General features: G+C 35.8%; 1 protein-coding gene across 1 annotated transcript in view; it reads right to left on the reverse strand.

Moving 5' to 3' along the window:
* The window catches only part of TTC21B (tetratricopeptide repeat domain 21B), a 70,664-nt gene that overhangs the window by 34,530 nt on the left and 20,567 nt on the right, over window positions 1-15,567 (reverse strand). Inside the window, exons 12-18 of the mRNA XM_037143081.2 lie at window positions 13,293-13,422; window positions 9,473-9,630; window positions 7,831-8,055; window positions 6,087-6,325; window positions 3,764-3,836; window positions 3,062-3,172; window positions 2,208-2,346 (exon numbers count right to left, since the gene is read on the reverse strand). Of these exons, the coding sequence (XP_036998976.2) occupies window positions 2,208-2,346; window positions 3,062-3,172; window positions 3,764-3,836; window positions 6,087-6,325; window positions 7,831-8,055; window positions 9,473-9,630; window positions 13,293-13,422 (1,075 nt within the window). The remainder of the gene's footprint in view (window positions 1-2,207; window positions 2,347-3,061; window positions 3,173-3,763; window positions 3,837-6,086; window positions 6,326-7,830; window positions 8,056-9,472; window positions 9,631-13,292; window positions 13,423-15,567) is intronic.

Here is a 15,567-nt window from a genome sequence, read left to right on the forward strand (position 1 = left end):
ATATAGTAAATGCATTCAAAATTAGTAGAATTTAAGCCCCAACTTCATCCAAGTTAAATTAAAAGTTCAATTTGGCAATGTTAGAACATTTAGAGAGGGCTTGCTTTATCACATACCCAAATGAATTATAAAGCTACAATGAACATAATATTGGCAAAAGGAAAAAAATAACTCAGTGCAACAAAGCAAAAATTCCAAGAATCAGAGTCATGTATAAGAAAACTTGATTATATGATAAAGATGGTATTTAAATAACTGAACTAAAGTAACTGGCTAACCATTTGGAAAATTATATAGCTTGTAAGAATTGTTATGTGAATTCAAGTTCATTATAAAAATTTAAAATATGTGCAAAAATTCAAAAAAATATAAAGAAATGTTTTTATAACATTGGGATCAGGAAAGCTTTACTGAGCATGACAAGGAATTCAGAAGTCAAAAAGGGAAAAGAGTGGTAGGTATTATATATGAAAATGAAATGTTCTCCTTGACAAAGAAAATGGTGTGATAAAGAAAGGACAGCATGGAAGAAAACATCAGCAACATGAATAATAGGTAAAAGATCAATAAATGATAGGTAAAGAATTAAAGACAAAGGACAGACAATTCTAGACAAAGAATAGACAGTTCTGAGAATAAAATATGATCTATTGATACAAAATAATGCCTAAACTTAGCCAACAAAAAATGCAGATTAGCTTTTTTCTATAATTAACTTTATATTATGTTGTGACAGTTATATCCTTAGGAAAAAACAATGTGGCAAGATTCAATTCAAGGAAGTGCACAGTGGTATATAAAGAAGAATTTTGTCTAGTATTATTTCCAACTTTTTTCAATTTATTTACTTTTTATTTTTTTTATCCTCACTTGAGGACATGCTTACTGATTTTAGAAAGAGGGGAAGGGAAGGAAAGAGAGAGAGAAACATTGATGGGCTGCCTTTCACACATGCCCTGACCGAGGACAGAACTCACAACCTAGGCATGTGCCCTGAGAATCGAACTTGCGACCTTTCAGTTTGCAGGAGGAGCCCAACCAACTGAGCCACACTGGCCAGGGCCAATTTTTCTTTAGTTTAAAAACCTATCAATAGCGGATTCACCAAATAAATTACGATGCCAATGTATGATAGAATACCTATGCTAAAAAAATAAAGAAGAGCTATATTGGCCATAAAGGATAAAAGTTATTAAATGAAAAATGTATACTGCAAACCCACAGGTGTAATATGATCCCATTTTAGTAGAACATGAGTAGAAGGTAATTGCGTGAGAGAAAGAGATAAGGAGAGAAGGGGCAGGGAGGCCAGTCAGGATGGTACGTGAATTGTCACACGTGGTTTTCTCTGGGGAGTGGGAGAGGACACAGCTTTCATTCACTTCTCTAGTCTTTAAATTTCAACAATGAGCAAGTACCAGATTTCAGCAAAAATAATAAACAATTTGATACTATCCAATTAAACTTTAAATGTATATACCCTTTCACTTAGCATCTTGCTCTTAAGAAATATAAGTGTATATCAACCAATGAGATACAAGAACATTCACTGTACCATGGTTTATACTACCAAAGCATCTGAGAACCAATCTGATGTGCAATAAGTAGGGGAAAGTTAAGTAATTGATGGGGTTATATCACTGCCTGCTGCCAGTATATAGAGCGACGTGAATGCCCTCACATCAGACCACCTCTGAGACATGCTGGGTGTGAAAACATTGCAGAAGCAGAAGAATGACAGACTTTGAAAAGGAAAGTTATGTATATTACACTTATATATTTACATGCAGATAAGATATACATTAAACACAAAAATGGTTACTTCTAGGGAGAAAATTTGAGAACAGGGCAAGTAGAATTCACAGGAGAAACCAGAGCCTTACACATTCTATTCTTTCATAGTGAACTTTTTAAAAAACCTTATGAAAATGTTTACTTGATTATCAGCAGTCATAGTTGCAGTTAAAAGAACATCCCTTTCCATTATTTTGGAAAGAAAAGTATCTTTCTCTAACACACTTAACTATTTCATAAATCTGTTATAGATTTTTCAAGTATCTTATTTTGGTAGAGGGACATTCTGGTCAATGACATAAACAACTTCATCTATAAAATACTGGGAACACAAAAATATACTTATATAATATTTAAAAAATGATCAGATACATCAGGTATAGATTTCTTTCAAATCAGGAAGACTGCCATACCCGGTTCATGAGCCAGTGCATGCTGAAGAACTTTCTCTGCTTTGTCATACCATTTCAATTTCAGTAACAGCTCGGCCAGGTCATAGCAAAGATAATTTTGTTGTCCACTTTTCAGCGCGGCTTCATAGTAAGTGATTGCCTAAACAAAATCCCATCTTAGTTAGAAAAAAAGGGCAAGGACAACGGCGTTCACGCTTAGGTTCTTAACACACAGATTTAAAATATATATGTAATTGAAAACAACCAAGGAGACGCCTAGGCAGGGACCTGCACTGTCAGTTAAATATGCCATTTTCTCAGAGGATCAAACGTCACACAGGACGACTAGCATTTCTTGAATGAGTAGCTGAGAAACAGTGCTTTGCAATATTTTTTTTTCTGGTTTTAGTCCAGAAGCTAAAAAACTTCATCAAATGCAAATAGTTTGTTAGCTGTTATGTATATGTTCAATAGTTAACAGGACTGGAGCAATAATATGTCTACTAGGGGAAAAGAAAACTCAGCCCTCAAAGTACACGGCTTACAAAATCCATTCAACAGAAAGGATATCTATGATGCTTTTTCGTATAATAGAAGAGATGTTAACAATAGCAAGTTTATCATAACCGATTTAGTGATAAGAATTTAGGTGTGAGATGAATCCCGAAGTAAACTTTGGTTCAAACGGTCTTTGCAGAATGCAGTGAGCAGGAATGTGAGATAATGGAAAGCCTTTAGCACAAATTATAGTTTGTGGGCACCATGTGGAGACGTACTACCACCAAGATACAATCTGCATTTACTAAGGGCCTCTCACAGAGCAAAGTTTGAAAAACTCGATCCAATCGATAGATTTTAAGGTACAAAGTACTGACCTTTGAATAGTTATGAGTTTTCACAAGTGCTTTCCCAATTTTGCTTGCCAGTGTCCCATCTTTCGGGTTTTGATTCAGTGCTTGCTCATATGCTACTATGGCGTCTTCAGGCTGATGTTGACAGACGGAAAAACAGGCAGTGAACAGCCAGCCTGGCTGGGTCCCACTGACGGCAACATTCCATTTACACGACTAAGTTTTTTGTTTAGAATGCTTAGTAAGACTAATAAAGCACATATTCAAGTGCAGAAACCTTAATAATTTCAGAGAAATGATAGTTACTAGAACAGGTATAAGTAGTCAGTATAACCCCTCTCCTCCCTCCCGTTAATTGCTTCCTTGCCTTCATAAATAATAATGTGAGAACTAAGAGACAGCTTCTGAACTATTCCTTTCTGGCCGCCTTCATTAAAAGCCAGGTAGTCAGAAGATTGCCTTCCTTTAAAGAAAACGCCATCAGAGTCAACAGTTTTCTTCACCCTTCTGTTTAGAGGAGACTCTTAACTTGCTTCTGATATTATCTATATTTTAAATAATGACAGTGTTGAATTATTGGATCTGAATTTGCAAAGAAAAACACTTTTTTATTGTAACAGTTGTCTCCTTTCATTGAGTATTTGTAAAAATTCCTTTTAACAGAATGTTATACTAATCACAAGGAAATTTTTTAAAGCCGACCTTCAGTAGCATCAAAAACTTTACCTCTTGAATATTCATGTATGCATCTCCAAGGAGAAGAAAAGAACGAGGGCTGGGCATTCTCTCAGCAATTTCTCTGGAAATCAGACCAACTCTATTTAGTATATTGAATACAAATATTTTCTAAACAATAAAGGGTAAACCTGCTTATTTCAATGAACCGATACCCTACAGAGTGCCTTCAACATATTCAACAGTGTAATATTGGGGGAAAAACCCAACCATACCCACACCCAGACTGTTCATGCTAGATCACTCATTGTTTTCATTAAATCTTTGCATTTTCTGAAATTCAGGAAACAGAGTACACAAAAGTGGATAAATTCTATCCAGAAATACGCAGTCAGGAAAAAGTCCAACCATTGTTAACATAATGAGAATGGTTTGTGAGACATCAATGTAACCTGGCTGCCAAGGAGAGTGGGCTGGAATGTGCCTGTGTGAACAATGATGACTTCACTATACTAGTCAGAGGGGGCAGTAGATGCTGTTGAGTGAGCACATGTACTGTGTGGTCGCTGCATTCAAAATGACTGAGCAGAGCAATGACTCTGCATCAAACTTTGTGTTAGGCTTGAATATTCCTCCACACAAACTATTCAGATGATTCAGAAGGCCGCATCCATGGGCAACTGGTGATGGGTGGCTTCATCATAATGTGCCCACTCATGCATCATGTCTTGTGCAGACACTTTTTGTAAAACATCAAATCACCCAGTAATTCAGCGCCCCTACAACCCAGATTTGGTGACTTGTGACCTCTGGCATTTCTCAAAACTAAAATCACCTTTGAAAGGAAAGAGATTTCAGACCATTGATGAGATTCAGGAAAATATGATGGGGCAGCCAATGGAGATTAGGAGAACTGTGTGAGGTCCTAAGGTGCTTACCTCCACCTTGGAGGGGACCTAGGCATCACTGTCCTATCTACAATGTTTCTTGCATCTTGTATGTTCTTCAATAAATGTCTCTGTTTTTCATATTACACAGCTAGATACTTTTTGGACAAACCTCATATATTTCCTACTATGTTTAATTTTGAAATGGTGTGTGAATAAAAGAACCAAAGAATGATAGGCTGGCAGGGGGGACCATTTACTGTTTTATATGTCTTGAGCACTGATACTCGTGGCATTAATCAGGTGCTGAAATGAGTTACCTTAAAAGTAACTCATTTGCTATCTTCTACTTCAATACTTGCTGTTTATTTTTTACCAGAAAAATTGAACTACCAAAGGTCAAATACCAAAGTTAATCCAATAATAATGTGATGCTAAATCTTTAACATACAATACCTCTACAAAAATTCTACAAGAAAGGTAATTATTATTCTGAATTTATAGATCATGCTGAGTTTAGGTCTACAACTAATGTGTCAGATCTGCCCCAAACAAAAAACTTATGCTTTAAAAAAACGTATGCTTTTAACTACTGTAATAACCTGCATTCAAACAAAACAACCCTACTTGAAAATACTTTCATCATTAGAGATCACAGTGCTGATTTTTAGGAAACATCCTAGAAAATACGATGTAGGAATTCCAGTTCATCCATCTATACAGGGCTGCTGCTCAATTTTTTTGAATCACTCAGCACCTGCAGAGAATGTGAGAATTCTGAGCTTTGATATTTATATAAAGTAGATGAACTAATTTGGCTTGGTTTGATGACTTCAGTCATCAGCCTTTTACTATGTTCTCAAGAGACAAAAACTTTATTTTTCTCTTATGTGCAGCATGTGCTTGTATATTTATCTTGTTGTTTAGGGAGAAGAGTAAGAACAACCTGCGTGTGTATGTTTGTGTGTGTGTGGGGGGTACTGTGTGTCCCAGTAACTCCTAAGGGCACCAGAATGTAACTTTTAAAATCACTGTCTTTTCACCAAGGAAAATTTGTAACCCATACCCTAGTGTGGTGTATACTAAGCTGTAATTTCCTTCTGCTGTAACTATTAATAATTAAACATGACCATCTGGCCCCTGAATAGTTGTTATATTACATAATTTTATTAAGTTATTAAAATATCTGTAACTGTTGCTTTTTTCCTCCCTGAACAGGAAGATTCAGTGTCTAAAAATAACATCCAGTGAGGAGGAGAGCTCAGAAATCAGAGTGAGTTGCAGGTTGAAGTGATCACAATTACTACGTTTGGGACAGTGAACAACTTGGCTGGAGTAATTACGGTTGGTCGTAGGGTGTGGAAGGGAGAACCCAAAGGCAAGGATCTATAAAGTGCCCATAAAGTAGTTATAAGTAAAACGTAAGTTTGAGAATTAATTTAGAGGGTAAATGTATCAAAATATAATGGGCTAAGGTAACCATTTACCTATAACAAGTGATATATAACATTTTCTCTTTTCTATACTTCAGGTATATATCTGCCATCTTTTCTTTGGCTTCTATGAAATAAGTCTGTTCGGCTGTGACGTTCCGAAGCATGCTTAAAGCCCGCTCAACATCTCCATGGGCCAGAGCTAGGTCTGTATTAGCAATAGTAACACGCAATTCTTCAGATGTCCCAGCAAATTCATGGATGGCATCTTGTAACACTTTTGCGGCCTCATGCTGTAAGAATGCAATTAGAATAACATTCAAAATATTCAACAAAGTACACCAAAGATGAGGATTTTCTACTAAAAGAAAATGAACAATAAATGTGAGGGTGGTTATGATATTCATGCAATACTGATTTGAAAAGCACAAAAATTTAAAACTAAGCTCAGAAACCAAATTCAGATGACATATAAATGTTTGTTAGTTGAAAAGTGTTTTCATAAATGAGACATAGCAGTTGCTACACAAGAGTCATCACTACTATAATTTGATAAACATTTATTTTGCATCTATTTAATTCTCAAAAAAAAAAACCCCACACCCAGTAAGGTAGTTACTTTTATAACCCCTATCTTGCAGTAAGGAAACTGAGATTTAGAGGGTTCAGAAATTAACAAATAACAGAACCGGAGTTCAAACTCAGGCCTCCTCCCTCCAAAGTCTAAATCCTTAGCCATGTCCACTACTGCCTCGTTGATGGGACCCAGGCCAGCCACCCACGGCACCCAGTGACTCTTCATTCAGCAGCTGACTACTTTGTCCCCTACACTAGGACATCATTTTTGTTATACCTCAAGTGAATATATCACCTTAGTTCCAAATTTATACCTCAATGAATCTAAAATGCCATTTAAGATTCATCTCAGCCCTAGAGATTATAAAACATTCAGATTTCAGAGATGTGAAAAAAATAGTACACGTTCGAATCAGAACTGGTTCTGATTCGCAGAACGGGTTCTTATTTAAATGTATTTTATGTTAATTTACTAGTGAAATAGAAATTGAGATTTGACAACTATCTACATACAGCCTTTTCAACTTCCACTGAAATATAAAAATTAATAAAAAATCAGGTATCAATGGCATTAAATTCATTTTCTTGAATTCTCTCAAAATGACATTCTATCTATCCATCCACCCATCCATCCATATTATTTTTTAAAGTATTTGATTTTGTGACTGTCCTATGAGTTTAGCAAAGCTGTTATTCATTTAATGTTTTTTTTTATTTTCTCAACTATTAGAATTTCAGGTTGGTACTTTCATTTTACTTCCGTAGTACTTGTATGTACGTGTGTGTGCATCCTTTTAGGAATTCATAGAATTATAACTATATTATATTATTACCTTTCATGGTGGCCAAGATAATCATATATTATAGTATTCTATATTATAATGTACATACTAATACATTTCATAAGATATCATATTAAATTATATTGTTACTTACATGCTACACTATGTCATGCTATGTTATGTTATAGCCTTTCACAGTAGCCAGCCTACGCACACTGATAATGCCTTCCAAGTGCAAATTACGTTTAACGTCAGGGGCTTGCAAAAAGTACATGATTTGTGGAAAGCACATAACTTTGTGAAAAGTAATGAGAAAGAAATTTTCTAAATTTTACCCTTTAGTTAAGGGTATAAATTTAGCTTTTTTATTTCCTACTAACACAAGTATAAATTTGAACAAAAAAATTCAGATTTGAGCCATTGAATTCAACATGACCTACCTGTTCCCCATTTAAGCGGTGAACCTCTACCAACTCAAGGAAGATTGATAAACGATGACTTGCATCAACTTCTGTGTTTTTGCATTTCAATTTTGAGGAAGCTCCAATCTTCCTCATTCCTGGTAAACTCATTGCCATATGCAGAGTTTTAATTGCTTCTGCTATTTCTCCCATTTTCTTTTGTGACTGGGCTTTTATCAAATGATATAAAGGATATTCTCTCACCTGAAAAAATAATATTCAGAAATACTTCTTTAGAGTGCTTACATATCAACACATAATTTAGAGCCCATCAAACAATAAAACAAGTGTATCTTTGAGGACATCCTGTGGTTATAACATAAGGTCTATCTCTGTCCTTTTATTAACTTTCTGATCTTTTATTGTATTAAATCAAATTCAGGAAACCTGCCACTACCCAGCTTCCCCAGATGACAAACCAGTTAATTAAGTGCCTCTACCATGACAGAAGAGAAAATGAAAGCAAAACATGTGAGGCCAACAAATACAGTCTGAGAAATTATTTGAGTTTTCAGGAAAGGATTTTCTCTATCTGGAACTTCCAGTACTGATATAAAGTTATTAGACTTCTAGAAATAAAGTTCTCCTTTATTTTTTAATTTTAAGATTAAAAATTTGAGGATACTTTCATCAAACAGTGGTTTTTACCCTTTGGTACTATTCAGAAACATGGAACAAAGCTTCTCTGTTGTTATTGTGGCTAGCAACACTGTATGCAGAAAAACAGAATGAGCAAGGAAGGAGTCAAAGAGAAGATAATCCAGAACGAGGTGAAGTAGCAGCCACGTGCCATCTGGAACAGCTACAATCCTCCTCAGTGCCTCTAAGCCTTAGTTTCCTATGAGCTTTGTGTGAATACTCCTGTTTATCTCTTCTCTCAGAGATTCTGATCGATTAGGGTGAAGTACCTACACTGGGGTTTGGTTGCTACCAGTCTTCAGAACTACTGTCCTAAGAAGCAGGTATCATTGTCTACAAAACTTGATTGGACCTTGAATTCTCCAATCCACTGACTGATTCTTATATAGTAGGGCTCAAGATTCTGTGAACCCAAATAAAAATGTGAGGTAGTCCCCCATGGCTACAGGTAGTTCAGGAAGCAGCTGAACCTAGGATTTGCCCTAATGCTGAGGGGTATGGGAAGTATCACCGAATACCTTGGATAGGCGTCTAGTGTGTTTACATCCTAGTTTCAAATGCCTAAGTTTCACATACTAAGTTTCAAAATGCCTAAGCATTCTTTGATCATAAATCTAGAAAAAAGCTATTGAAAACCAAGGTCCAAGAAGAAAAACAGTTAATAATATAGAAATACTTATACATAAAAATATTTGGCATTCTTTATAGTTTATAAATATTTTTATTTTTCTTTCACTATGCATTTAATGCTCACTATAACTGCAGGGTATTATGAGTTGTTTAGACAACTGAGGTTCAGAGAGAGACAGGTGGTCTTCACTGCTGGGTCCATATATTTTTTTAACTATACCACAGTTGCTTCCATTTGCTCTCCTAGTAGCAAAATATTAAAGGCTAAAATAAAAATAATCAAATAAGTAAACATTTGCTAAAGATTCACGGAAGGTAATATGTCTTACCCATTTGAGTCTGGAATACTTACCTTAAAATTATAACTCAGACAAAGTTCAAGAGACTGAGAACACAATTTAAATTTTTCCTGAGACAAATAAACCTGAGCCATCAGGAGATAAGCATCTGCATAAGAAGAATTGTGTTCCAGGCAATGCTGCAGGTTATTATAAGCTGCTTCAATGTCACCTAAGGAGGGAAACAAGGCGCTGTTGTAAATAAGGTGATTGAGAGCTGGAGATCTGAGAGGTAAGAGGAAGGAAAGTAGTTAGTCTATGGATAGTTCTAGTGTTTGAACTCAATGTCCTCTGCTTGTAAAGCCATGATTTAGTTTCTTTTTAGTCCCCATAAAAGAGCTTACTTCTAAATCAGAGCCCAGCTGTAACACCCCTGTACCTTGGTCATGAAGAGCAAAACAGAGAAAGTGTATAAGAGATCAAAATCGGTCACCACTGTTACTGAGACACCTGTAAATGTACATTTATTTTCCTCATTAAACATTTTTTATTTGTAATTTCATTAAAGTAAGCTCTATAAAACAAATTTAAATAGATAGACAAAGAAAATTTAGTTTGGTTATCATTCTTGGATAGAAGTGCTATTGTTGCCCATAAAATTACAAAAAGACATAAGGATATATTCCAGGGATTTAGAAATATGAGTTTTACATTTAAAATGCCTTTAAATACCAACTGAAATAGTGGAGATTTTGGAAACACACCTACTATACATCTGGGAGTCTTAAAATAAAAGCCAGTGACCAAGATTAAAGTGACTGGAAGTGTGGAATCTGCCTTGGGCTGGTAGACGGGGTACGGAAAGGACCTTCCTCTGAACAGAGTGGCCTGTGTTATCTATCTCATGAGTTGGCCTTAGGGAAGTACAACCAGGCCAGCTTCACACTCCACTTTCCCAAGAGAAGTGGGGAAGAAGAGATCCTAAATTATTTTCTGTTCAATTACTCTCTTTAACCTTACTTGCCACCTCAACAGACAAGAATGGCTACAGTCAGGGCTTCCAGTTCCCAGAGGCTCAGCTATTTATAATACAAATCCATTTAAACAGAAAACATATTTCCTTAGAGATGGGATTAATGGACAAAAATTTGGTTGAGGTAGTACACAACGTATGAAATACAGTGTCAAAATTTGTCCATTAACCATTAAGCATAACAAATGCTGGATTCTTCATTGTGATGCAATCCAACACTCAGAGCTGTGCAGGCAAAAGAAACAGGAAGGTTAAGCCAATAAATCTGCATGTGAATTACCACTCCCATATTCTTTTAGGAGAGAGGAGGGTTGAGGAGGTAACCTGAATAAAGAGGTTATTACCCAGGGAAGAAAGTACATGGATTGGAACCAGGTTTGCAAAACAAGTGAAGAAAATGAGGAATGTATCAATAATTAAAATCAGAATCTTGTTTCTTTTAAAGAAAGGGGAAGAAAATGTGGAGTTAGCTTTAGAAGGCCACTAAGTATAAAAAATAGGGAAATGGATCATTACTGTTGGGAAAAACCACCATATAAACAAGGACCACATCAACCTCACATTCTTATCTAAGAGCAGTCCAACTGCTCTTGGAAGAAAACAAAAGCCATAGCTGTCTGATGACCTGTTTTTGTAAGGGTCCCATACAATAAAGAACACAACTGTCCTTTTTCCAAGGATCCTGAGAGGGAGTCTGTACATCTTGGAACTTCACAAACAGAAATGTCTTTGTTATCTGCGGTGGGCCTTGAGTTTATAATGACAACTCTGGATGAGGGCTGGCCACCTCACAAACACCCACCACATGGTTAGAGGGCTGGGGTTTTGGGCCAAATGCTATCAACCTGAGCTGGGAGGAGGGAAACTGGAGACTGAGTTGAATCAGTGGCCAATGACTCAATCCGTACCTTGAGTGAGCTTCCATGACTGCTAGTGTTCTGTAGGTACTGTCATCCAGTGCTGTGTCAGAAAGTCGATGTGTCCTGACCCCACAGGGAGAGGACCATGGAAACTTCACATTTGGGACCCACCCAGACCTAATCCTGTGCATCTCTTCTTTTTGTTGGTTCAGATTAATATCCTTTGTTGCAATAAAACTGTAACTGAAAGTATAGTCATTCTATGAATTCTTAAACTGGAGAGGGTAGGAAGCCTGAAATTTGTAGCCAGCTGGCCAGAAGTGCAGGAAGCTCTGTACTGTGCTGGTGTCTACAGTGAGGGCATTCTGATGCAGGATTATGGCCTTAACTCGTGAAGCTTGGTCCAGATCCAGGAAGCTGGTGCAGTTGGCAAATTAGCGAGAATGCTGCTACTGAGACACATGCCAGTGTAGTCAGACCCCACCTGCTCTGCCCGCCCGGTACCCCTTGTTCTCACAATTTAACAGTAAGTTGCTGATGCACTGTTCCTTTGTCAAGCAGGAGGAGATAAGAGCTTCTAGTTTCAAAAAGAGAGTGCATGAATCTGTTTTGCAGAAGGAATGGATGCCCTTAAGAAAGTTGTGACCACCAGTGAATACCCAAAAGACTTGGTTACATAGGTGCTAAGATTGAAGAAACACAGACTACTCCCTCAGTTCCCCCAAAACTCCTCCTCTCTACTCCCCTGCTGCACAAAAGTCCCTACTTTTGCTTCTTGGGGAAGATAGATGAGAGGTTTTACTCCCCTGTCCTCTTGCTTTGGCCAAATCAATAAACCCTCCCCTGTTTCCAAGCACCAGCTTCTCAGTGTTTGGCTTATCTGCACATAAGACACACAAACCTGGATGAATTTTGACAATTTCAGCAATACCAGCACAGTTTCAAATTATTTCAGGCTTCTCTTTTTGAAAAAAAAGGGTTAATATATGAGACTTTCATCCCTAGAAAATTTGGCAATTGAGTATTACTATAATGAGACTTATTTATATCAAATTTCAAAATAAATAATAAATGTTTAATAAATTAATCTGAATTCAAAGTCCTAGTTTCATTAACTAGTAGGTGCTACTTATTCAAATTGGGAAGAAAATAGAAATATCATGTGGTTCAATAGTAGAACTTAATTTGAAGAAAATATTATGGAGTCACTTCTCTTAACCAGAGTACTTTAGAGGTGAAGCAAGCTTTTGAGATTAGATAAGTCTTTTTTTTTAGACAGTTAAAACTGTCATCCAAAAAAATTAGTGAAGTCAACCTCTTAACTCTTTCCATTATGTATAGGAATAGACTGTTTATGAGAATACCTTCAAGTTGGTTCCTGTCTCTTAAAACTTGATAAACTTATTTATTCAGCACAACATTCAGCCAGCAAAGGTACATATGTAAATACCAGATGATAGCCTGTTTTTATGAATATATCATACATATGTTTGTGCCCTAAAAAGATGAGGTTATCTATCTATCTTTCTATTTCTATCTATCTATCTATCTATCTATCTATCTATCTATCTATCTATCTATCTATCTATTTTATTTAGGGCTGTATGTAACCAGTCACAGAAACTAAATAGCAATTAAGAAATTCCATCAGGACCTGAAACCTGGTAAACATGACACATTTTGTTATGCTGATGAGTTAAGAACTACGGATTAAAGACTAAATTATCACTGGAAGACCCCAGTACTATGTGATGGACTTTAAAAAAAGTGGTAGAATTATATGTTCCCAACTATTCACTTGAACCACAAAAGTTTAGAGTAAATTTTAAAGAATTAAGTAGTTAAGCAAGTTATGCAATTTTATTTCGGATAAAAGTTAGGTATCTGTGCAAATGTAAAATGTGCATTTTATCCATTTATGTGAAATTCTTAGTTTCTTTATATTGTTTTTATCAACGCCATAATATAAAGGTTCTTTAAAGCTTTTAAGGTATGCCTTACCTGACAAATATTTCACTTTTGCTATCAGGAAGACAGCTTGCAGAAGACCTGGTACAGCTCTTACTACGGTCTCCAGGACTGACGTACAACGTCCGAGAAGTGGAGAAAGGGGCTGCCCAGGACTTGCAGGCTACACAAAACAAATTAGCAGGTCACTTTTATAAACTTAAAATGACATATAGCTAAAAATAAACCAAAATCAATTGTAATGTGAATACCAAAACCACACATCTTCCTAAAATTTTTCTTATTCTATTTATTGTCAAGTATCTTTGCTTGACTAATATAAATTTATTTCTCTGAGACCTATGAAGAGACTATATAAATAATGGCTTTGTTTGAAAAATGATTATAAAATTATTATACAATTACTCAATCAGATATGAAAGGGACATTTGATCACAGGAAAGATAACTAACAGGTAGAATTTCTTGTTGAAATTGAGAGTCAAGGCAATGGAAGTTCTCATTTTAAACCTGCCTTGTGATTCACTCAGTGCAATGATCTGCACTACCCCCAAGAGTAATCCATGGTCGGTTTTTAGACAATTCAGACCTTGCTTTCCTAGTAGAATCTAAAGGCAAACACACTCATGTGTACTGCACCAACTGAATCACATTTTGATATCCCCACTTTTCTGCTTGGCATGTTACGGGACCTCATTTTCTTCTCTTTTCATTAATAATGAATATGATGTGTGTTTATATATAACTAAAGAAGAACTAGACCATTTGTTTACTCTTTTTTAAAACCAATCTCAGGAATTATCCGCTCATAACTTAGGGATGTGATCTCAGAACTTAAATATTGAACAATCATTCTCCCTCCTACACCCTATTAATGCTGTTTCCTTTACCTGAAGGATGATAACTCCCCACCTCCCCTTACACTGCACACATACGTATTCTTAACTGGAGTATGGCCTCTTTACTGACCATCAAAGCCACTGTTACTGACAAAAAAGTGTCACATCCCCTCACTATGTTGAAGCACAAAAATATACACGTGCTCAAATAGATTTTCACAATCTTTTGAGATTCTGAAAACCTCAAAAGGTGATCACTGATGCACAGAATTTCTTTTATTTTATACTTCAATTCTTTTCATTTTTTACTTTTCCATTACCTTTTATCACCGATATACCCTCTTTGAGCTCTATCTACACTCCTTCCCCCACTCCAGTCACCACACTGTTGTCCATGTCCCTGAGTTCTCTCTTTTCTTTTTTTTGCTTAATCTCTCCACCCCTGGATTTTACTGCCTGTGTTTTTCTTCTAGGATTTTTATAGTTTTGAATCTAACATTTAATGATTTAATCCATTTTGAGTTTATCCTTATGTGTGGTATAAGAGGGTGGTCTAGTTCCATTTTTTGCATGTATCTGCAATTTTTCCCAAAGGAAACAATAAAGAGCAGAGCAGAAATAAATAAAATAGAGTTTAAAAATACAAAAAAATCAATGAAATCAAGAGCTAGTTTCTTAGAAAAGATAAACAAGATTGACAAACCTTTAACCAGACTCATCAAGAAGAAAAGAGGACCCAAATAAGTAAAATCAGAAATGAAAGGGAGAGATAACATCTGACACCAAAGAAATACAAAGGATTGTAAGAAAATATTATGATCAACTATGTGTCAACAAACTGGACAATCTAGAAGAAATAGATAAATTCCTAGAAACATACACTCTTCTAAAACTAAATCAGGAAGAATCAGAGATCAGAGTGGATAGATTACATCCAGTAAAATTGAAGCAGTAATCAAAAAACTTCCAACAAACAAAAGCCCTGGACTAGATGTCTTCACAGGTAAATTTTACCAAACATTCAGTGAAGAACTAACATCTATCCTTCTCAAACTATTCCAAAAAATTCAAGAGGAAGGAAGACTTCCAAGTCATTTTATGAGGCCAGCGTTATCCTAATTCCAAAATCAGATACTCTACAAACAAAGAAAATTATAGGCCAATAACCCTGATGAACATAGATGCTAAAATCCTCAACAAAATATTAGCAAACTGAATCCAGCAACACATTAAAAAGATCATACACCATATCAAGTGAATTATTCAGGGGATACAACATTGGTACAATATCTGCAAGTTAATGAATGTGATATACCACATAAACAAAATGAAGGATAAAACCACATGATTATATCAATATGTGGAGAAAAAGCATTTGATACAATCCAGCACTCATTTATAATGAAAACTCTCAGCAAAGGAAACATCTCTAAACATAATAAAGGCCATATATGACAAACCCACAATCAA

The sequence above is a fragment of the Artibeus jamaicensis genome, unplaced genomic scaffold, assembly GCF_021234435.1.
Source record: "Artibeus jamaicensis isolate MK-2021 breed Jamaican fruit bat unplaced genomic scaffold, CSHL_Jam_final contig_391, whole genome shotgun sequence".
Classification (NCBI taxonomy): Eukaryota; Metazoa; Chordata; class Mammalia; order Chiroptera; family Phyllostomidae; genus Artibeus; species Artibeus jamaicensis.